Source organism: Andrena cerasifolii, chromosome 14, assembly GCF_050908995.1.
Source record: "Andrena cerasifolii isolate SP2316 chromosome 14, iyAndCera1_principal, whole genome shotgun sequence".
NCBI lineage: Eukaryota > Metazoa > Arthropoda > Insecta > Hymenoptera > Andrenidae > Andrena > Andrena cerasifolii.
Window position 1 is genome coordinate 3,300,103 of NC_135131.1, and position 25,370 is coordinate 3,325,472.

A 25,370-nucleotide genomic window follows, 5' to 3' on the forward strand; every position below is an offset into this window, starting at 1 on the left:
TACTACATTGTAAAGCGTAAGTTAAAGTTAAAGTTAAAGTTAAAGTTAAAGTTAAAGTTAAAGTTAAAGTTAGAGTTAGAGTTAGAGTTAGAGTTAAAGTTAAAAAATTCTCAATAAATAAAAAAAAAAATAACTTTATTCGTCGAATAAAAATGTTTAATTATTATGAAAGTTTGCCCATTTCTGGTGCATCACAGGAAATATAGGAGTAATTTGATGGAAGATATTTTGGGGGTACATATTTGATAGAGAGCTGGTTTAAGAATGGTGGAAGGAAATAGAAAATTTGAGTCTGTGCAGATGACTGGCTACATGAATGTTTTGTGTAAAAATGGTTTAAGATGTTTCTTTAATTCTTTCGTTTTTGTTTGAGATTCTGAGTCCACGATTAATCGTCGTGGTGTAATTTGCCAGGAAGAATCACCCGCTAAATTAATATTGACTGATCACTTTGCAAAGCAGAGTAAAAGGTACGAGCAGATAGAACTACCTATGATTCAAAAAGATATTGATTGTTAGATCGATTTAGACTCACTTATATTTCTATGGAAGTTGAATTTCAATTGTATCCAATTGAATAATATTTAAAAATGTTAGGATTCAGTTTATACCTGTAACAGTTCTAGCAAGCATTGGAATCAGAAAATTACAGTCGGAAGTATCCATTCGAATTGAAAGAGGAATTCAATGGGCAACACGTGATTCAATGGTTCGTTATGAGTTGAAAGAACTACAAATTTAAAAAAAAAATATACGCAACAGAGTAATTGTACCTTGCAACATGCCTTAAGCATAGAACTCGAATGAAACCATAGAAGAATTGAAGCGAACGTATGACAAACGGGCTGTTTTTACCAAAATGATATTGCTGTCATAAAAAACAGGAGATCAATAGTACACAATTGGAATTCGTGTTTCAACTTTGATATCCATTCAATACGCGTCAAAGGGAGGACAAATTTCAGTACGAAGGACCTCCCTATGACTGTGAAACTGCTCGTAGTAGGTGCAAGAGTGCCGCGTTTGCCAGCATGGGTATGCATATGCCTTCCTCTCTTCCTTTTTTCAAAATCACACCAACAGAACTTCGCAATATAATTTAGTTATCGGTGGCGTGCACGTGCAAGAGGATTCGTCAATGAATTTTGCAATCCTTTTGACTGCCAGGATTGCAAAGCTAAAAAGGTTCCATTTCACAGAAATGAACGGAACGTGAAAATATCGTTTTCCCACGAACATGCGACCGTTTTCAAGGGAAGTGTTTCTAAAATTCCGAGGAGAAGTGTTTCCATTTAACAGTGCCGTATCGACATTCACCATCTCCGTTTTACTTTCTAGCACTGCATATTTATCAGTGCTGCAAAGAAATAACAAGAGGCTATCTCGCTGAATGGCTCTTAAGCCAATGCAGTTCGTTTTCTCTTCTTATTCCGTGACAAGTTGAAGAGAAATGTTTAATTCTACTCTCCCCAATCGAGATTGATTTATTTGGATTAAAAATCCATTTAAACACGTATTCCTAAAAGGTTGAACATTCGAAACATGAAATAAAAGAAAATCGATTTTTAGACCGGAACCTCCCCTAAGCGTCCGGCACTAGGGAAAGTCCCCCTATAACATTTCATACTGTTCATTAAATCTTCAGCTTTTAATGCATGCTTTTACAGAACGAAAATAATAACTGTATCAGTTTATTGATACAGGATACATTCGATTGTAATAGGCTCGAATTTTGTACAGCGTTCTAAAATATAAAAGTCGTGGAAATTCACAGTACTGTGCTTCAGTTTCGAAATTTAGTTTCAACTGATGTGCAAAATTGATGGAGGACTTTTTGCCACAAATTTCGAATCACTATTAATTCCAACTTTTACTTCAGAGTAAAATATTAATTCAGAAATTAATTGCTGTTGTAAGTGGTTCAATCACTGAGGTTGCTCGATGACTGTACACGAGTAGTGTTGAAAGAAGAGCTTTCCCTCCGTGGCCTTCAACATCTTCAAGTAGTTGGTTCCAAAAATACGAGAATAAATGCTCGCTATTTGTTACGGAAGAATTCTCGTACATTTCCTCGTGTTTGTCCATTTGCGCGAAAAGTATTTCACTGCACGCGGACTGCGCTATAACCGGCACATGTGCAGAGCATTCAGCGAGTTTTCATTAAAACTTTATGAGGTCCGCGTTGGAAAAAAACGCTCATATTACTTGCCCATATATAAATAATAAACTCGTTTTCATTGAGACTAGAACATTCGTTTCTTTCGGGGACACCTGCGCAAGACAGAGGGTTTGTAATGACCAAAGCGTTGCGCGCATGATTTTTCCATCTCAAGATTGTCCTCCTTCGTTCACGAATTCCGACCCGGCAAATCCGGGTGCAACGAATATGCAAGCGGTCAAAAGTGCGGCTGAAAAAATAGTCAACTGTGTAACCTGCGCAGAATACTTAAGCAGAGTTAAATTATTTGAATCTTCGTTATTTAAACGTTGAATTATAGATTCCTTTGAATTCTCTACCGTTGTAATTGTAAATAACCATCCAAGATGGATTTGGAAATAATTATGTTTTCGTGAAAAAAATCACGCGAAAAAAATCAGGATTTCAACATTAAATAGCCGCCATTTTGTTTTAAATTAATATTTAACCTGAGGACACATTAATATACTAACGAACTCTTTTTTGTTTTTTGATTTTAGATAATTTGGTTCCGAATGGCATTGCTCACCGCAAAACCAAATTTTTAAAAATGCTTCTTGGATGTCGCTTGTTATTTTATTATAAACGTAAATATTTTTCTGCGAAAAAATTACCAAATGCTCTTTAAATGTTGCTCTTTTAAACGCAAAAAGTTTTGTAAAATTATACGCTTCCGCTTCTTCAAAAAAAATTCACAAATATTCGCCTCTTTTCGGCCGCCTGACATAATCCCTTAAAACGCCACGAAGAGAAAGAAGTACTTTCCATTATAAGTACCTATACCAATGAAACATAAATTCAGAATTAGTTAGTACCTTGTACGTCATACTTCAAGTATCATGAAAAAGGAACGATCTAAGCTTCTGTAAATCTGCTATCGAATTAATTAAACACCTTTCTAATAAATAATTTTAAATGAAGTTAAATTTTAATATGCTTTCATACATATACTTAACACCACTAATAACGTATGGATACCACACGCGACAGCAATTCATTTAGTATCGCTCTAATGACTAGTCATCACATAATATCGACGATTAGAAATGCTGAACAACAGGGCGCAAGGACGTTGCGTGGCAAAATGCAGGCGATACAAAACACGCGTCACACGCACATGCGGAATTATCAGTCTGCATTGAGCAGTAATCAAATGCAGAACACATTTAGTGCACGCCGTTCGCCATTCGCGCCGACGTCCAGGCTAGCGTATCTATACATGCACCACAGGCTGAAGAGCGAAACAAGACCAAAGTTGGACAAAGATAGGATTTCGCGAGCGAAGACAGATAAATCTGCACAGAAAAGCAAATCGGGGATGTGTACAGCAAATACACATATATAGGGTGCCCTTGACAGTTTTGCACAAAGTCAGCGTAGGTACTGTGCGACTATAAAAAATACGAAAATATATAAATATAGGTGCATAAATGCTGGATTAAAAAGTTGGGAAACGATAATTTCTATCTATTAGTACCTATTGAAGATTAAAAAATGAATATCGCATTTACCGAAATAAAACAAACCCCGACGGAATTTAGTACTGCGAAGCTTCTGATGTGACGAGTTGTGTTAGAAGAACGTTTCCTTAATGTTGCAATTTTTTGGTTACATCTCTTCAATAAATGGTTTATGGTCCTATGCTTAAGTGACATTTTCGTCTTGGCTTTAGTTGCAGAGCACACTGGCAAAGTTTGTGCGGAAACCTGGGGGACACCCTGTGTATATATGTATATGTATAAAGAGGGATAAACAAAGGGAGGGAGAGGGAATCCAAACAGGTAGTTATAGAGGTCGGGGAATAATCAGCGCGAAGCCAACGCGTCCAACGTTCCATGGAATTGACCCCTTCCTGACTGGACGGAATGCAAACAATGATGAAACCTCCACGAGGACCGATCGATTATAGTACCAACGTTTCGCTGGGTGCTAATGTTCGCGGCGATGCTTGACGTGGCCTGATATTCGTCGGTTACCAGTGCCCAACCGGTCGGATTACAGCTGTTCCGAAAGCTTTGTGTAGCGATTTTCCCACGGGGGCATTCGGGATGCATGTACGAATACGAAATCAATCCGAAGGAACGAGTTCGCAGCTCCCTGCGCCCGAGAACTTCGAAAACCCACGTAGTATTCGATTGCCCGACAACCGGAGGAATACAAATCGAATGCCACCGCGAGATATAAATTAGAATTTCCGGGTTCAGAGGGCAGTTCTAGGGTCTGCGGTTAAACGAATCGATGCGTTCCCTTAGGGTGCAAGGTTTTAATAATATAAGTTTAAAATATCACTATTTAATTGGTGATGTTAGGGGCCTTTCGACCGAATGCTGCGTGGGTATCAAGGTCGCTAGGTTCACTCTTGTGTCAGTTCAGGAGTAAGAAACATTTTCTAGTAAGGAGAAAAACTGCAAACATTTAAATAAAAATAGTTGTTTTCTTTCAAAGTGCTGTCATTTTGCCATTTTTCGATTTCATGAATTTATTATAACAGGGACTGAAATTATACTTCTGTAAAATAGGAATCTGTTTCCTTTTCCTTGTATTCTGATTCCTGAAGATGGTGTAATTATTGTGGCTGTCTATTGGTACTTCCACAACTCATGCAATATTGAAAGAAGGTAGATAAAATAGAAATTCATATCATGTCATGATAGATAAGTGTGTTAATTTATATATAAAATTTCATTCAAATAAGCGGTGTACCTACTTTTTTTTTAAAATCAGTCATTTTTCCACTCGACACACCAAACTATCTCTTTGAGTCGAAATATACTACCTACGAAATTTTTCTACAATTGAATCGTTTAAATTTCGTCGAAAATTTGATTACAAATTCCTGCGTCGATAGATACGCTGGAAATAATAATTGAAAATATCACTTCCAAATGTAATTTTTTTGTGAAAATGTCAACTCTACAGCGCAGCGTTGAATTCAATTTGTGCGAAACGAAATCAGTAAACAGATTTGTGAGCACAATACAAAACGCTGACCAGCAACGAATAGTTACAATTCGTTTCAGAGATACCTATAGTCGAAGCAATAAATATTCGTTACTTTTGAAATGTGAACGCTGACTTTAATGATTTTAGAAATAAGGTTCTCGATCTACGGCTCGTTATATGTACCTACGTGTATTGATCGTTCTTCAAACGAGGTGTAAAATAATAAATGAACTTGAAATTCGTAGATTAAGTAAACTTTCGAAGGAGCGGAGCAGGAGATTAATAAAAGGAAAGTTTCCAGCGACACAACGTTAAGTGGAAACTCGACGCGAAAACCATTCAGTCTCCCTCGTTGAAAAATAGAGTAAACTTGTCGCGGCTTAAATCTTGCCATCGCAAACCAGGAATGCTGCAAATTCTTCCATTTGAAAACACGTCAGGAGTTTACTTGTTTCCTGAATTATTCTCGGTTGGAATCCTCGAATAGCTTACTTTCGACGCTCATGAATATTTGAATTTACTCCGGTAAATACTCTTTGTTATTTCTTAAAATCCTTAAAAACTTCTTGGGCGCGAACACTGAGCGGCTCATTTGTTTTGCTGAACGTTTAAAACAAATCTGGCACATTTTTAAGCAATCCACTTAATATTCACCGAAATAACGAAGACGTTTTCCTTTCTAACATTAATAATTGTCGAAAGAATGATAATAAATATAAAGAAATTCAATTTGGAGAAGCTGGACCGTTGCAACCTTAAATTGCAACAGATAAATCGGTTCAAAATAATAATCTAAGGAAGACGTGAGTTCTCAAAAGGACACAATAAATGTTGTTTAAAATAATAATTTACCTGAAATGTTGCTTACGCTGGTGTAACAAACGCTGACACATACCTGCAACAAAAAGAAATTTGTATCTATCAATATACGCGATACTGAATTAATATTGCAAACATCAGTTATAAGTAGAATTGATTAGTAAAGAAAAGTATAAAATTTTATGACTTCACAGGAACGTGGTCTCATCGCACTCTCGATAATCCGATGTGACTAAATGTGGAGCAAGATGAAAAGAAAAAATAACTGGAAGAATAATAAATTTCTAATCCTTTTTTAGCATTTATATTTATTTACTGATAGTAAATTTGTAACGCACTACTAATGCATGTCTGATCGCACACTGGATGTTTCCACTTGCTCGTCTACTTTCTTATCTGGCAATGAAACAAATCACGAAGAGAACCTTTCTGGCCTTTCTTTACTCACGATTTTACCATTATAAAATTGATTTAAGCATGACTGTGTCTGGTCATTTTACATTTTACTGGTCAAAAGGATGTATTACTACATAAAAAGATCAAGCTTACTCATTGGCAGTGCTGTGTACAAATATACATCTAGAAAACAATAAATTCAATCATAAGATATCCTCCTCGAGATTAAATAATTCCCTAAAACATAAAAATTTTACACTTTTCTATACTTTCTACTACTTGAAATTCCATTTCAATTCCAATCTTTATTATTTGTTCTCTAAATTGCGATGTTCGATATCATTTCGACACTCATTCAATATTTTTAACATTTCACATTTCGAATTCCGATATATCGAACAATGTTGCCGCATGTTATTTATTATAATAATTAATATGAAGTTACAAGCAAAATATTAAGGAACATTACCAGCAGAAAAGCTTCATTCGTCACTTAACAGCTTTCCCTATATCACGCCAATTTCAATGCAGAAGCCACAAAAGTATTATAAAAATCCATTTTGCACTAAATAATCTCCACCAATCTTTTCTGCAAAGAAACGCTATCCTACAGCATACGTACGTGCAATTTAGAAAAATCTTTTAAAATTCTTATCTACGCATTCTGTACTACACGTACTCCACCGTACTTTCAATTCCTTATCGTAACGTAACTCGATCGCTGATATTAGAAAAGAGGAAAATTCAAGAGGGAGAAGAGAAACGAAGTTATATCATCGGTTAGCTTCAACGTAGGCCATGAATTATTTAAAGTGCCGGATATTCGGGATAGAGTGGCTAGCCAGGGGCGAACGAATGCGCCAAGTCGAATCTAATTCTCATTCACGGAAAGTAGGTATCTCGATCTTTTTAATCGATGCGACGGCCCGAATTTAGGATTTTTCCCAGCTGAAGGTTCCACGGTACATCCGTTCGCCAGGGGCGTGCGAACGAATTCGCATTATCCAGCCACTCGGAGGCCTTCGCCTGGGCCCGGGTGGACGATTTTCATCCGGGAGAGCTCCGTCCGGCCACCATTTATTCACCCACACCCCATCTGTCCCCTTGCAAGGACCAAGGAACGAAAGGAATTAGAGATTCAAAAATAAGGGACCGTTTCCTCGTTAGCGAGTTCGGATCCCGTGGAACGGAGTGAAAGCCAGAAAGGACGGCGCGCAGGACCGAAGGGTAGGGTGGTCGGACGGGGAAAGAAAGACGGAGTGGAAACTGTGAAATGGAACGAACTTACGCTGGAATTCCAGCAATCGTAGTTTATTCTCGTACTTTAATTACCTAGTTATCCCACCAATTTACATAATGCACTTTGCCCATCGCGAGGAGAGTCGACTCCGCGAGCGAGAGTTTCCAATCGGTTCGACTCCCTTGCGGATACCTAATCGAGGGAAGGGTGGCCTGCCCGGGCTGGCGGGGGAGGTATTAATTCCTTTAGACTACCGATCGTTATAACTCATTATTCCACTGTTCCCGGCGTAAGGTTCCCATGCGTTGCCCGCTGGCCGGGTTTCAAACACTTTTCCTTTAACGAATCGCGTCGCGATAACGAGAATACAGCCGCCCCTCGTCGGTGGATGTGAAACAATGTTAACGCGCTCGTGAATTCATCTCTAATTTGTAAAACGCTGGGGATGTACGCAAAGCCACTAATCCGTTACCATCCCTTTGCTTGTGCTCGTCCCTCCCTCCTCTTCACTCGCCGGATTTCTAAATTTCCACTGTTACGGGTTTGCCAGTTTTAGCTTGCGAATTCAGGTGATCAAAAATTAGTTCCACAGGAAAAATTTGGAACTAAATAATGATCGCTGAGTTTTCGAGCAAAGTGGTACATATAAAACTAAAATTTGTGGGCTACATTGTAAAGTAAACTATTACAAGCAAAATGTATAAAAATAAGCATTAACACCGCAACAACCACCAAAAAAATCGACTTTGACGTCGATGGTGATCTCTTACTTCGAACAGTAAGGGATGGCGTTCAACAGGGGCTTCCTTCAAGTGGGCTACCTTACACATTTATTTTCACGAAAGCTAACAATCCTAACTGCTTTCATATACAACACATATGTTCTTGAATTATCAATTTTTATGTCAGTAATTATTTCAAACAATTATTTATTGACATAAACTTAAAAGAACGATTTATTTCATCAACTGATGAAAAATTAGTGCCTGATCAAGAACTAAGTAGTTCCTTAACGGTATCCTTCCGGATGCCGGACCTGATTGCCAAAAAACGAAAAGTCCTGGGCCACTTCAAATCTGTCAGGCGTACTCGGTAGACGTTACTTTATTGTTAGAACTAGAATTTTGCAAATATTTGCGAAACTAAGTTACTACGATCAACAAAACCATAATTTTTTTCGTTTTTGGCGAAAATATTAATTTTCATTGTTTCAACTAAAATATCCTGAAGGTTTGGAAGAAATCTGCTTAACAGCTTCTTAGAAAAAAATCCCAAGGATCACCTTATTCCTAGCGTCCTAAATACGGCTCCCCTTAACACAACTGTGCACCTTGAGATTGAAGCAAAGCGAATATATCAACGGTCACCACAAAATCACAAAGATATCCACGCGAAGACAATTGCCAAACAATCTATCCGTCCCACTAATTTCGCGACATTATAAAAGTATAAAAAAAATAAATTTAGATGGTATAATACTAAAAATAAGTTTATTTGGTACTTTCTTTTTAATTATTATGGCTTTCTGATCAAATATTAGTTCCTTACCTGATAAGAAATTAGTTCCCATGTATTTTAGATGATCAAAAACTAATTCCTGACCTGATAAAAAATTAGTTCGCATGTATTTTAGATGATCAAAAACTAGTTCCTAGTCACCTTATTATTCCATACCTTATAAATAATGAAATTATACTTATTTCCAACGTCTTAAAATTTTTCCTTAAAGTTTAAACATTAATTCACCTTTTAGTATAAAAAACTCTATGATTTAAAGTTTCATTAGGATAAAAATAAATATTAAAGCGGGAGGCCCTCTAAACTGATCAAAAACTAGTTCAACAGTATTGTTCTCCTCACGATGCTCCCATTCCGCTATAAATGGATACTTTTACTTACAATTTTAATTACAGTCTTGACAGGTGATAGCATAAAGCTACAACCGTGCAAAATGATTTGTTTCTCTCTTTAAATTCCAAAAAATCGCGTTTCCTTCAGCCGTCGCACTAGGAAGGCTCCTGAACGCAGAAGCCAGCGGCGTCCAAGCGAAAACGTGGCTCTCAACCTACCCCATCCTCGCCGAGGAACGCGTGCATCGGCGCGCCTAAAAGGAGCAACCTGCGCGGCGCTGTATGTCGCGAAATTCAATGGCACGCGCAGGGAATGTCGCACCAGTAAGCTGGGGATGCGTCCACGGGCCCGGGGCCTAGCCAGTATCCCACGCTGGTCGAAGGAAACGTGACTGGGCGATCATAACTCGAAAGTAGTCGTCGTACAACCGGCGAGGAGCGGGTTAACGAGGCCAGGCTGCTAGGGTTAATGGGTTAACAGGACAGTGAAGCTGGTGTATCGTGGCCGCGTCGCCCTTAATTCACCGCTCGTGGGATCGACTCCACGGAAAAAGTAGCAGGGCAGGGTAGGGGGCTCGGGCGGGGGTGGGTCGTGTAGGCCCGTGTACACATTCCCTGTATCGTTGCCTTTCGTGTAGCCACGCGCGCGTGTTCGTAACCCGGCGCTATATCCTATATAGGCGCTTGTACTTTGAGAGTCGGGGGCGAAAAAGGGTCGCTAGGTAAGGCGAGGGAGCTCTGATTGGCCGATCCGTAGGATCAAAGTACCAGCTCGAACGTGGCGCGGGGCGAGATAGAAAGGGAACGGGGGGGAGCAACGACGGAGGGGGCAAGGGGGTCAAATAAAAGGCGAGGGAAAAAGAGGAACACGAGGAGGAAGCAGAGGTAGCCTGGATACGAAACCAAGCACGTCGAGGATCGAGTCTACTCCAGTCGAGTCGACAAGGGCTGCCGTAAGAGGTGACACAACTGACACCTCGTAATACCAGGACTTGGACTGACGCCAGTTTGCATAAGAACTGCGCATCCGGCGCGCACCCGACGCGCCTTGTACGATGCCAGTAACCGTGTAGCAACCACCGTTTCCTCCGCGTGCAGCCTGCTATCTATTCGATAGTCAATATTACGTGACACAACACACCGGTACGTGCGCACTCTCGGTCTGACAGTCCCGACGGCGTACCCCGCCGCCCTGCCACGGAGCCAGGGGGTAATGGAATATTGTCGTGCTGAATCCGCGACGGATATCGCCTATGACTTTCCTATGCGCATTCCCCGACGGCGCTGGGAAACGGGGAGAGGGGACCTGGGACACGTTGCACCAAGGGGGAACGATGCCTCTCCCCCGCACCCTCCCAGCGCAAGTGGAGAATAATGCACGGTGTCAGTCGGGGAACTCAGTTAGCTCGCGGGCTAACGGGGGAAAGAAATGAGCGGTTAACGTTTCTTGAATACACCCGGAGGAAGTTCCTTGGGTATCACGAGTGGAGAAGAAGGGGATGTTTTTGGACGCCACTGAGTTTGGAAATTATACGATGAGAAGGGGAGGATGTTAACGTTAAGGGTTAATGCGACGAATGTTTGAAGTCGATTTAAACGATAAAGTACCGCTTTTTGTTTGGGGAGAGTGTTAGGTACTCTAATTTATATGGGGGTGTGGTATGGCAGAAGGAAAACTTCAAAATACGACTCTCGTTTAAATATCTAGAAGCTCTAATTATTCTTCAAGAAAATATATGAAAATTAGAGGAAACCATTACCATCAAAAAGGAAACTTGTATGCTAATATGGACAACCCCTCCCGTCAACACTCTTCACCGCACTACTTTCATTCCTACACACCTCGGAATAAGCTTCTCTATTAAATCCTCGACCTGCTACCACTTCTTCATAAAAGAAAATATTAACATTAGGTTGGTGCATATGAAACTGCCGATCGCGAATAGCGTAAAAGTTCCTTTGCTTATGGTGGGGATACAATAACAATTGCTACCGCTGGCTCACGATTCGAGAGATGCTACAGAGGCTCCAGAAAGTAAAATAAAAAAATAGTCAAAAAGCAAAGAATATTTTCAATTTCATATTCACCGGCCTAATAATTGAGCCATGCAGCTTCGTTTTAAGCAGGCCCACACGGGCCCGGATTCGCTGGACGCGGGTTAACGAACGAAAAGCTGTCCCTTCCGGGTAGCCATCGATACCAGAAGACGCGGCTAGCTAACCGAATCGCTGGGAGCGTAAAGTGATTCCGCTGTGTTCTCCAACACTCAGGGCACGCGGCATGGATGACGATGGTCGCGGGCAAGATCGTATTTATCTCGTGGGTCGTAGCAGCGCCGTGCTTCAGGTGGTACTCAGCGTACAAAGTACCGATTACAGAATCCACTGAGCGTGTTATTTATCGACTATTGAATTTCAGATCGTAGATTTTCCTCTCTAATTCATATCTAACCGGCGATGCTTATAGCAGAAACAAATCCTCGCAATCACGCGGCCCGATTATCATAAGGGCCCGGCTCGAGTTATGCCCACTCGAGCAACGGAAGGATCGATCTTATCTTTACGCCGCTGTTACCCGTCCCGGCGACCATTCGTTACTCCTGTCAATTGCCACTGTCAGGTGGAATTCTATAGCGATTTCGCTTCTTCCGTGACTCGGGCCGACTCCCGGCACGGCGAGCGTGTGTTTCTTCCTGCGGGCTGCTTTGGGGGCGGCTTTAAGAATTTCAGGCACGCGTCCCGTTTCGTTGACCGGATCACCAAAATCGGTCTGCGGGATCGACGAATTTTGTGGTTCACGACTTCCACTCGGTTCTATCGGTCTCTGTAAATCGAGCTCCGCGATTAGTGGACTTGTTGTGGAGGATGTTCCGTGGTGTGTTTCTGCTAGGAAATGTTTCGGTGGTGTTTGTTAAGGGGTTACGCCACCCTGAGGCCCTCGAAACAGCACTAAACTAGACGAATTTTTTTTACCGATACTATGAGGTGGAAAATTATTTATTTTCTTCTTATGGGTAGAGCATGTATTAGTGCATATATTGTATAAATACTGTACAAAAATATTAAAAAATGACCGAGTTATTTGTTCTCCCGCGAAGCTCGTCCGCCGTTACGCGCGTGACTAACCTAACAAATTATAACGAACATGTTCGTCTGAAATCAAAAACCCGATGATTTTCGTGTTCCTTAATAAAATACCTATGATGTAGCATAGGGATTTGAAGAAAAAAAATTGATTGCACAAATCAGAGCAAAGTGAAAAAAATTATACGTTTTTCACATGAAAAAACGAATTTAAACCATTAATTATATACGAATGGGGTATAGGATGGAAAAACTGATATGCTACATCGTAGACAATACCATTAAGGATATGCGTGCCAAGTTTAAACTCAATCGGACAAATAGTTTTCGAGAAAAACGCAAAAGAAGAAAAGTAGAATGGTAGCTACCTGCTGCGGAATATCGACATCCGCGCCGCGTTTAAACTCTACAACTCGGCTATTTTGGGGAATTTTTGCGTCTACCACGGCTTAAATTATTCTTAAAACTTTACGTAATAAGAAAGTGCAAAGAAAAAAAATCGTTTTTTCAAAACTTTCAGGGTGGCGTAACCCCTTAAGCCGGGAATCCACCTGGAAAGTAAGCAAAGATGTGCTATGCTATGTTTGGCTATGCTTTGCTACGTTAAAAAAATTAGCTCCAATACAATCGTATGGAACCGTTTCCACCACAAGCTAAGCTAAGCTGTGTCATGATATGCTATGTTTAAAAAAAACAGCTTCAATAAATCCTTTTCCACCAAAGGCCACATTTCTGTGCTATGTTTTTTCGGGTCAGCTCGACGTGCCACGAGATTTGGCGCGTCAGCGATTTTTTCATCGACTTTCCACCATCCTATGGATTAAAATGTGTGAAATAAAGACTGAAAATAAATAAAAAAAATAATAATACCTTCACCCTCAAACGCCACACTATACTTTCCTAACGCTTCCACCACACTGGGTCCACGCAACCTAGAATTTTCTTTCCTCTATATATCAGGATCCGCTGCACCGATTAAAACAATTTTTTCTTAATCAATTCGTCAGACAATGAGGAAATTGAATATATCGATAGATTGGTCAACAATCTTCTGGTGCTCAAGATATTTTTAAAAAAAGACGTCGGTGTTCTGAAAGTTTCGTTTTTCTTCTTTTAATCGCAGTTTTTTTTCAAAGACGGTACGGGAATTTTATTATACACCAATTGAAAGGTTTTGAGTCAGACATCAAGGAAATATATATGTCGTTCTGATTGGTTCCAAGAAATATAATTATATCGAGAGGTGAAGTCAAGTGATTTTTTACTTCTTTCGAACGAATGTTCTCTGTGAAATTGTACAATGAAATTTTTCGGAATAATAATTTATTTTATAAAAACATTATAAATCACTATGAAATCATGTTCCCTGCACATCGACCGATCGCTTGTGAAATCAGCCGTCTGGTAAAAAGCCTAGCCCCTTTGCGTTTCGACTTCATCATTAGAAAACGTCAATAATGCTGCATTGAAACATAAACATAAACATTGAAAACGCTTTGCGTGTAGATATGAAAACGACGCCTTATAATAAACAGCCAAATGATACCTTTACAGAAAACATTGACGGTGATGTCATGCTTTGAAAAGGCACCATTCCTACACAACTGAACAGTAAAGTTTCATTTTAATCACTGATCCATCTCCAGCACAGAGCAGACAGGTTGGATCGGAGTTTTATTGAAGCAGCGGCGACACGGCAGCAAGCTAAGGGGACAATAAAATGATAACAGCCACGCGACGCAATATAACACATCGCGTCGACGGTTATCGGCGCTGTAAATACCATATTACAAGGAATATTTAACGGATCATTAAACTCGAATTGCATGTCCGTAGATTTATGATAGATCAATGACTTCGGTTATCCCCCGGTATCTTCCTTTTCTCGCGAGGCTCGCGTCGAATGCCCAAAGCCGCGAAGACAAGCAAGGCGTGGTGGTGATTTCATGTAGCAAACAGTGGGTAAGTGCTTCCTGCTGATCAGCGTGGTACCAACAGCTGCGTCATTCCCGGGGAGATCTGATTTCTAGAGGCAAGTCGTCGCTGTGTGCGTCCAATGTCGGCAGGAATGCGAGACGATTTACGTTTAAATGATAGGTATCGTTAAGGTGGCTCCACACGAGTAGCAAACCCGAGAGCGTAACCCTAATCTCAAACAGCAAGTGGAGCCTTCGCTACACGCGATAGAGCAAAACTTCGACGCAGGAATCATCGAGGTAGAACCCGAAGAAAGTCATCTGATCACCCAGCTTAGATGTCCCAGCTGTAAAGTCCATTGACAACTTAACGTAAATTCCTTTGACACGTTTATTGCTGCCAAATTCTAGGTTGGAGGTGACTTCCCAGTGACGTCGAGTGGCCCAGTCGATTTGGGTACCTGGTAATTACCAACGTGACGATGTGAATGGGACCTTGGAAGGCTCGCAGTCTCGCAAAATAGAAAATGGATGTACTGGAGGGTTCGAGCTTGTTCAGTGCAATGTCGGCGTTCAACTATCGCGCGAAAGAAGTGGTAGAGCTACAAGGCTGGGGGCAAGTGTGACGGTGCCTGGTGTCACTTACAACACCGTTCGCTCATATCCCTTCTTTCCATCCCGTGTTGCCCGCACTAACTCCGCAGGCAATCAGGCTACCCTATTCCAGAGCACGGAATGCAGGCTTAGCTCGCGTCACCGTAGCGTGTCAGTTCGCCAGCCGCTGATAACACGGCAGCGTTACAACCGCGGACGAGGCCGAGATGTTGCCAACGTTATGTCCGCGGTTCGGTTACATGTGTGGGCACACCTTTAGCCCGGGCAGCATGCGGTTGCGTGATCGCGAGCACATTCCCTTTTCTTCGTGGCACCCCACTTTACTTGCAATCTGTTGCAAAACGACAGCGCGGACGTGCTCTAACTTGATAGAGGATAATAATAATTAACATGTAGATGCGTTATCATTCAGCAGTTCCGAGTTCGCCCATCTCCTTCGCGTTTTATGATGCGATGTTGCGTCACAAATGAAACGCGGACCATTTACTTGCTATTTAATGGCGATGCCCGCGTCTGTCGAAGCCTAGGTGGGATCCGCTCGGCGACTATGAGGCGTCTACTTCTGAAATCTGTACGTCACACACGACAGGCCTGAATTAATTGCATCAGCTGCTTCAGCTCCGTCGACGTTCTTACGCGCTCGGGGGCCAAAAACCGGGCGAAGACTTCCGCCGACCTTGTCGCGGGAAAGAGCTAAGTACGTCGATCGGGTATCGATTGGAACCTACGTCAGGTTCGGTTAAGCCTGATTATTTCCTGTCAGAGTCCCACGCTTGCGTTCCTGAAGGAATGTAACAACGGTGGGATTGGTCCCCACTGTTGGTTGTAAAAAGGTACCGTCCGTTGAGCAGTCGCTGGGTGATTGATTTTGAGCAGTGAAGCAGTGGTGTTTTGCCCGGAGCAGGAGCGGAGCCGGAGCGCGGAAAAATTTTACTGCTCCACTGGCTCCAAATTTTTTTTATTATTTGATTTTTTTTCGTTTCATAAGAACAGGTGGTTTTTAATAAATACCAATTCTTAATTTTTAATCATTGAACAAATATTATATCGTAGGGCCGCGCAGCCCGGTTTTGAGGAGGCATAATACAGTCCTCGCCCGAAAATTAAGCAGTCTTCATGATTTTTTTTCTATATGAAAATGAAAATCTAGAAAGGTGGGGTTCTTGCAAATGAAAGGCCACTGTTTGAAAGTATTAAAAGAATTTTTATTTAAAAAAAAAAACACCATGGAACTGAGCTGGAGCGGAGCAGGAGCGGAGCTGGAGCAAGTATTCTGATGGTGGAGCGGAGCAAATAAAAAATTGCTCTGCTCCAATCCCCTGGTTTCAAATGATCGATCAGTTCGAGGTGCACCGTAATTAATGTGAATGGTTCGCTAATTTAGATTTAGAACAATTTTTGTAAAAATAACGATAGAATTATATGTTCCATAAAATTTCATGTAAAGAAAAGCCAGTTTCCCTGGTGCACGTAGAATTATTTAAATGCGTAGTAAAACGTTAAATAATTGATTCAACTTGTCCAATATATTCAGTCGCAGGTGTTGGGGAATTCAGCGGCGGATCAAAGAATTTTAATGAAAACGAATCGCCCACATAATGAAAGAAAATTCGTTTTCATTAATGTTCCTTGATCCGTGAACGAAATTCCTGATATCGACGCCGGAATAAATTCAACAAATTATTACCTTATTATGTTACGTGTTTAATCCTACAAAAACGAAAGGGAATATTCACGCCGCATGCAGATTTTATGCATATGAAATATGCAACTCTTATATTTCTGATATTACTGTTGGACTAAGGACGTTTAATGCGATTCTGTAATAAATGTGTTGGAAATCATAAAAGTAAGTGGCAGTTTGTTGTTTCGATGTGCGTAGCATTGCTAACGCCATTGGAAATAAATTAAAAATCTGGAAACCGTGTAAGAGCGCATTGAATCGCCTGATATTTAAAATGTGCGCGCCGAAAGTGGAACGTTGGAACTTCAGTTGCTTTTATATCGTAAACGAAGCTTTGAATTGCAAAATGCACAAAGGACTTGCCGATTTATTTTGGTTAATGGAATTTACATACTTTGGCTTCCACGCGATTTTGGCTCACTCTGTGCACAAATTATTTATGAAGTACCCTATCATCCATTTTCTTTTTGCACCCGAAACTTTTAACCTTAATAAGAAAATTCGATAAATAATTAATCTACCATAATGCCTTCCTGGAGTCTATGTTTATTTACCTACTCAGAAAATGTATATTAGGTACTTTTTGCGAGACAAGCTTTATACGTGCATTGGATGAATTTCTATCTTTTTTCGTCGATCGTAAAAGACGATAATCCGATAACGCAATATCGTGAGTGCATTCAGGACATGGGAAAACTTCCCAGCCGAATTCGTGTCATTTTTCTGGGCCCTTTTTGCAATATTAAAAATGCCTATTGTGCTCGATTATCACTGTTTTTATGCACTCTACAACAATACTTATTTCTTATAATAATTATTTTTTATTGTCATTTATGCCTCAATTACATCGCAATATATTCTTTTCTGTTCATCTGCTGGTCAATGTCCCTCAAATAGTACGACACAGTGAAGTATATGAACAAAAAATAGATAAGACCTAACTCTAAGTTACTAAACGATCATATCAATTGTGCATCGGTTCTAAATTCTACTCCCTCCCTCTAAATGCCAACAGAGTACCTTTAAAATAATACCACTTTGCTGTAAACTACATCCCAGAATTGGGCATTAACTAAATAAAAAAAAAATATTTAAATAACGGATCAAATAAAAATTACTTCAACTTTAGATTGTTTAACGAATAAAGTTAATTTCTTTATTCGACGCATGACGAATAATTTTTTTTAACTTGTATTCGTTATTCCAGATTTTATTCAAATAAAAGTTTTGCCCATCTCCATGGCTGGCCCGGTTACTCGTAAAACGAGATTACTTTCAATCCTCCAACCAATAACAAAATAACAAAACACTCGGCGTCCATCTTATATGCATGCCTCTATCGCGACAATATCATTTCAGGCTGCTGACAACCTTTTCGTAGCGAATCCGTATTACAATCTCTTCGGGACGAAAGCAGCAACGGTCCCCAACGGGACGCTAAAAGTATATCATTACGCGGACCGACTAAACAGAAAGCGGGGGAGCTTTCGCAGGGGGCAATGAAAACGCGGGGCTGACGGCGACAGAGTTCTAACCCAGTGTGGTCGTATAATTAATTACAACCAATTCTCCTCGGTCCAGCGAAGTTACTCGCCCGCTATTTTATTAAAATCCTATTAAAGCAGATGAGTTTGTGGAAATCAACAAAACTTTTTCCCCGTGGAACTTAACCGGGGAGAATGGAACGGCCAGGGGTGGGGTGCGGGGGAGGGAGAAAGGGAAGCACAGTAATAGCGCGACATCTCGAGAGGCTGCGTCTCGAGGAGACAAGGAAATTCCACTCGGCGTCTGTCGCAGCGTTTTCCGTTTTCTCTGCGGAAATTTTATTATGCTCCCGCAGTGGGGGGCTTCCTCCGCGCTCAGAGCAGACCGAAGACGGCGGCGTGCACCGCGAGGAAGAAGGGCGGACCGCGTGCAAACTTCCGCTCCTTTTTGCGCTTCCCGTTAACACGCGGCATTAAGTTCTGTATCAGAAACGTATCACGCTGGTATTGGTAGCTAGATCCAATAAGGGGTCGTTAGACGCGTTTCGAGGGGTGGTTATCCAGCGGTGTCGGGAGCACGCCGAGTCTACAGCACAGTCGACTACTGGGCGGAGGAGAAAAGGAAACGGGCACGGGGAACTTGTCTATTAAATTATGAAACTCTGAATGACGAGTAAATCCGATCCTTGCGAGGGTGGTTACTGTGCTCTTAAAGGGCATCGGAGGAATGTTCGGTTGTCGAAGGTGCTTCGTGATCTGTTATGGTTGATCGCGAATGGTAAAGGGTGGATTGTAATTCTTCTTATTTTCGTAATATTTCATAGGAAATTGGAGTGTTTCAGGGAAGGGAATTGTTTGTGCTTTGATCTTGTCAGAGCTCACCTTATGGAAAACACAGTGATATTTTTATAGTTTAATATTTTTGCGGGGACCCGCAGCGGAACGGAAACGAAAACGATAAACAGAAAGAACGAAATGCTTTTCGGGAACAGAAATAGAAACGAAACGAAATTCTTAATCCTACTGCAGGAGTGAAAATGGTGTAACTGAAATAAAATTTTCGATTAATACCGTCATTATTTTGGTTTCCATGCACACTTTATGTCAACAAATTTAAATTGACCGCGCCCCTCCTCGACACAGCTCGCGTCGGAAAGCCTCGCAACTCTCTATTTTTTTTTATAATATGTAACATTTTATAATATAACTACCGAATGCAATATAAAATATTAAAAATAAGTTTATGAGTTTTTTTGTAAATGAAATGACTGGATCGGAACAAAATGTATGTTTCGTTCCAATGGAAACGAAATATTTTTCAGCAGGGACGATATTAAGCGGAACGAAATTATTATTATTGGAGCTGAACCGAAATGAAAGAAAAAACCATTTCGTTCCACGTCCGTGGTTTTTTGTCAGGTGGATGGTCTTAAGAACTCGTCCTAATACATAAGAAACAGATGGAATCAAAGAAGAATGCTTTCTGAAATTCACTTTTTTTGTAATTATTGAGATCACCAGTGTCTTTCTAAATGAAATTGTATAATCTGAATAGTGAGTGGCAATCAACTGTGCTACAGTTTGCACGCGTTTATTTTTACCCGTCGGGTGTCACACCTATTTTTTTAACGCAGTTGTCGCACTGGTATTCGACCCCAGCCAATCTCCAATCACCTGCTTTTTAAAAACTACCTGTTAAATTGAGTCGCAAAAATTCCGAATATAAAGTTTGAACAGTATGGAATATATGTTCGTGGTTGAAAATTGACATTTAAAGTATCGTTAGGTTTAAACAGTAGTGCCATTTTCAATGATACCTCAAAGATATTTTACCTAAAAGTCAAATTGTGACAATCGACAGTGAAGCAATACGAATGATGTTGAAATCTTAAAAAATGCGACTAAAGAAAGAATTTGTCGTTTCACACAAACACTTCTTTTTTTTAACTCCTCGCATAGTTTTCAAATTGACTAAAGATTACACTCAAAGTGATCGTGGAACTTTAAGACACCATTAAAAACGCTAGAAAATTGCAAATTATAAAAACTGTATTAGATACACTATTTTTTAAAGTTCTATCCACAAAATTATCAAAATTTCCTTCCTGAATTTGGTGTGCACTGTACACTCTAACACTTGTAACCCTTTCCCTGAAGCCCTGATTTGGATTGTTGACTCGAGCACGCTCTCTTATAGCAAATGATCCATTCTTGGAGAAGCTCCGTAATCGGAAGCAGCCAAAAAAGGATGAAGACGATTTGAAGGGTAAGTGGGCGTTGCAAGATCGTTGGCACGCTTCCTGCTACGAGCAGTGATATTTCAAAAACTTTAGAAGTTGTCTAGTTCCTTTGGGGCGGGGACGTTTTCTTAGCTTTCGCGTAAGTACCGATGGCGGGTCAATTCTCTCCCCCGAGAATTTTCAAGCAATTCGGTCATGCAAAGAGTCGGATCGTCTCGAATATTACTCGAGTCGTGGCGCACTTGGAAACCTCGAAAATCATGATGAATTTAAAATTTCAATGAATTCAAATATTTGAAACTTTGAATAGCCCGAAACGTTAGAAGAGGATTACACCTTTTTAAGAACATTAAATATGTTGAAATATCGATTTACAGTAGACCCCCCGTTATTATCAGAATTATACTATGTGTATGTTATACAAATATTCTCTGTTCAGATAACAGAATTCTCAAACAGCAGAATATTGCCGTCCCATTTTTCAAACATGCAGTGGCATTTTTTTTTTGCTAATCAACAATATCAATTAACTTTTAATTCTTCCTCTTGTGACTTTCCAACGTCGCACATATGACTTTACTCCTTACTCGCAATTACGTTATTTGTCTGTCTCCATCTATTTTAGTGTTAGCTTTAAGTAGTATTAAATGATATGGTTAACAACAGCTAACAGCTGTACCTTTTGAGCTCTTCTACTTTTACATGTAGGCTAGAGTGTCCCTCATAATGAATTTTTTTAAAATTTAAGAATTCGATTGGATACACCCCCTGATTATTTCCCTTTGGTGTGGTAAATATGTATGCAAAATTTCGTCGCCATCAAACAGCTCTAAACCCTGCCTCAAGAGGCTCAAAGTGTCGAACGAAACTGCGCTCTTGTAAACAGCTGTTTTTTTTTAATATGCAACACTGTATGTAAGCAAATGTGTGATGGAACTAGAGTTAGAATTATCGATTATCGATATCTTATTGATACTTAAAGTTATACCAATAATATAGAAGGTGGTAAAAGTTTTCCATTTCTCCAGCCTTTGGACCATGACGGTAAAATATTAATGCATTCCGGCAACCTCTGTTCCAAGTGAACGATTATTTTCCAAAGGTGGACAAAAAAAAAATAAGAAAAGTTTACAGTATTATATCACAACTTTAGGCTTCTTGAGGCAGTGTTCAAATTTCGCATACTTAGCACATCAAAAGGAATCCCCACAGTCCCAACATTTAATCGCACCTTCAATTCTAAGCGACACCCTAATGTAGGTACTATATAACTTCTAACTATTTTTCTCTCTCTTGTCTTCTTGTGGTTTCTTTCGCAATATCTGCTGTGCAATACAGAATTATTATTATTCCCATAACGGACATGCAAATAATATTTCTACCCTCTACTCACGCGTACACTAAAATTTTACATGCAATACTCGCGCGTAAACTTATTCACGTACCCCCGGTCTTACTCAAGATTTCGAACACATTGAGAAACTTTGGATTCCCCTATCCCAGTACCTCACATCCTCCGAATTTCACAGAAATTTACGATATACGTACGCCCATGTAACGCGCAGTTCGATTCAAGGGAATTTCCTTTCTTATTTCGTTACATCTCGGGAACCTTTCATTACGAAGTGCTCACTATTCCCTCGCAGCCTCGCCCAGGCTCGCAGATATTACTTTCCAGGATTTCCATAAAAAAAAAAAAAAAAAAAAAAATGGAAGGGAGGAAATTCTACCGGAGTCTTTCATCTCCCACCTTACTCCGCCATTACGTTCGTTCTTCCGATTGCTCGGCGCCGTTCCTCCGCCAAGGTCCAAACATATTTCTCAGCCCTTTTTATCACTGGTCGTTCTGAGTAAGTGCCCCCTTTTTATTTCCATCCGTCCAATGTAAACGTATTCAGAGCTGTACCTAATTCAATGCCGGCCACCTTTCCCGCCTCGCCTCTCTTTTCGGTGGCCGTCACCGAAGGGACCCTGGACGTTTACGGGAATCTGGCCCCCTCCCCCGAGCCGAGTCGCGCATTCATGAACCACATTTCCCGCGGAGGCAGATACGCTAGACCGACGTTAAGTCGCGGTAACACACTTGCCAGAAACTATGTGCATTCGACAGCTCCACCGCGGAACGCCGCGGCCGTTTCAAAGGGGCGCTTTGATGTGATAGCGAACGATTCCCGGCAAATGAGAAGCGGGATTACCAGCAAATGCATCGGAGAGCATTTGACGAGGCTCATTGTTAGCGGACACGGCGACGCACTGCTAATGGAAGCGTTGGTTTCATGGCAACGTCGTTGTGATCTTCGTTGACCCAACTCTGATTACTTCTTTCGCAGTTCTGCATCTTGTCTCGGTTAGGTGTGATGGAATCCTCACGGCAGCTGTGGTTCCAATCATAGCGACAAACATAATAATGAAAATAAACCTCAGTTTTTCCATTTTGGAGCACTAGAACGGTTCCCACGTCAACGCCTGTCGGAAAATAATTTTTTTGAAGAAGTTTGCGCCACCGACTGTATATATGTATATGTGCGGTAAAAAGGATCAAAAAAATTCTGAGTATTACTTGAAACATACCTTAATATGCAGGCAAAACGCCAGATAGTATAATCTTATAGTTTTTATTAAATAAATTCTCAAAGATGGTATTGAAAAACGGGCCAGTTACACTACATAGAGCACCCCCTTAATGGAGACACGAGTTACGCTTTTCTGTTATAATGTTTTGAACAATTCACATTTCAGGATAAAAACCCCTAAGCTTTTCAAAGTTCGTGACGTGAAATGAATATCGTATAGTTAAGGGGGAATCTTTTTTGGGGACTAAAAACATAGAGAAATTTGGGGATTCTTTCTTTTCTTTTTTTTTCGATTCATCTGAAATTTGAACCATGTTTTTATGCACTTTCGCAGAAGTTGCAGTTTTTTTGTTATGCTGTTAGAAGTTCTATTAAATTGGGAGTAATATTCATTATTAAAAATTAATAAAAAAGACTGCGACTTTGTAAAAGATACTTAAAAACATGGTCCAAATTTCAGATGAATCGAATCGCCAGTTCCATACAAAAAAACACAATTTTGCTATGTTTTTAGCCCCAAAAATAAGATTCCCTCCTTAATTAGTAATAAAGGAAGTAATATCGACTAATTTAGAATAATAATCAACGCTTCCTTCGTTGTGTACTTATTTAAACCCGATAACTTTGCAGGAAATAAGGAAATAATCAGGGGGTGTATCGAACCGAATTCTTAAATTAAAAAGAAAAAAGTCATTATGAGGGACACCCTACCACTACAGCGCCTTACATTCACGTTGAGTCTTTCATTTTACTACTTTCTTTATAGAATATAGTCATAAATATTTAACCAGCTGCTTAAGAGGAATATTCTAAGTTTTAATTTTAAGGGATCCTACATATAGTCGGTCGATTAAAAAAGAAAGGGTGTGCCATACATCAAGCGGGAAAATATTGAAACGCGAAGTTCCCGTCTCCACGGACGGAGACGTTTGAATTTATTGGCCGTTCGGTGGGAATTTTTAAAAGCGAAGGTACCGTGGGAAAGACCGAGAGGGATGGCCACAAATCATCGAAATTTGATTAAGCAGGAGTGCATCTTTTCAGCGCCCGGGAAGTGAAAAGTTGACTTAAGAAACTTCGCGGGCTGAGAAGCACTTTATGGATCAATTATTAGTTGAACGAACTACGAAGTTGCATAGACTTTGGCAACTTACCACCCGCCCCTGCTTAAGGTACCGCTGTGTTGTATATAACAGGGATTATACCTATTTTAATGCCCCAACTCCGACATGGATCAAACTAATACGGCAATATAAACGCGGCTCCAGTTTCCGCCAAGGAGCTGTTTCTGTAATGAACGGTTGCATCGTTGTTAACAATTCCGGGCGATCCTTGAAGTCCCCACTAAATTACGCGCGACCCCTTAATTCGATTCACAAGCGGGTGGCGTAAATATTCTTTTAAGGGGAGAAGCCCGTATAAACGGCTTATTTTTCTATCAATTTTTAAGAATTTTTTGCAAAGGTACCAACGCGCTAATCGTTTCGGAATTTTAAGGGTAGTTTATTTAACATTATAACAAGTAAAACAAATTTTTATAATAGTAAAATTATATTAAATACAAAAGAAAGAGAGCAGTATCTGAAATAGGTCTTTTCGAAATGCAAAGCAGCGCCGGTTGTAGCGTCTCTAGTACATATGCGAAACAGACCAATATTTTTTTTTTAAATTTATGTGGCAACTATAATAATTTGAACCACAAACGGTGTAAAAAATTGCATATTTTAAAAATGGCGGAACTTGAAACAATTAGGTGTGTTTTTCGCCAAAAATTCGCGTTTTCTTTGTTTAAAAACAGTGGTTAAAATTAATAATTCAGTTAAACCTTGCGGTTAATATTCTAAAAAATATTATAAACTAAAAGTGTGCAAAAATTGAAGTTGATTGGTCAAATAGTTTTTGACTTATCCCCGGCGTCAATTTTGAAAACGTCGTTTCAAGAAAAATGTGTTCAAAGTGTGTTTTAGGTACCTATGCTCGGCGCTGCCTCGCCAGGTTATATTATAAATACGGAGTTGAATCTCGGCCTATAACTTTGATATATTTTTTAAATGTTTTAGAAGCGATTTAAGGAAAAAATTTTGTTTCTACTTATCGTTCGATTTATATTTATTTATACGGTCTTCTCCCCTTAAACGCGATATATAAAAACACGTAACAAATAAAATTTATCAAAACAATTTCAAATTCATAATCGTAAAATCTGCACCATACGTGAAGGAATTCCTTGAAGGTTAACTTAAGCCTGCAGATTTGTTGCAGCCCCACGTGTCCATGTCAATAAATAAAATACAATGATATTAAAGAAATACTGTTATCGATGAAATGC

The 25,370-nt window shown here is 40.1% G+C and overlaps 1 protein-coding gene across 12 annotated transcripts in view; it reads right to left on the reverse strand.

The window, feature by feature from the left end:
• The window catches only part of Atg16 (Autophagy-related 16), a 679,282-nt gene that overhangs the window by 491,285 nt on the left and 162,627 nt on the right, over nucleotides 1-25,370 (reverse strand). Inside the window, exon 9 of one of the 12 annotated variants that reach the window (XM_076826318.1) lies at nucleotides 5,993-6,035. The exons of the other annotated variants lie outside the window; for them this stretch is intronic. Coding sequence (XP_076682433.1) covers nucleotides 5,993-6,035 — 43 coding nt within the window. The remainder of the gene's footprint in view (nucleotides 1-5,992; nucleotides 6,036-25,370) is intronic. 12 annotated transcript variants of the gene reach the window in all.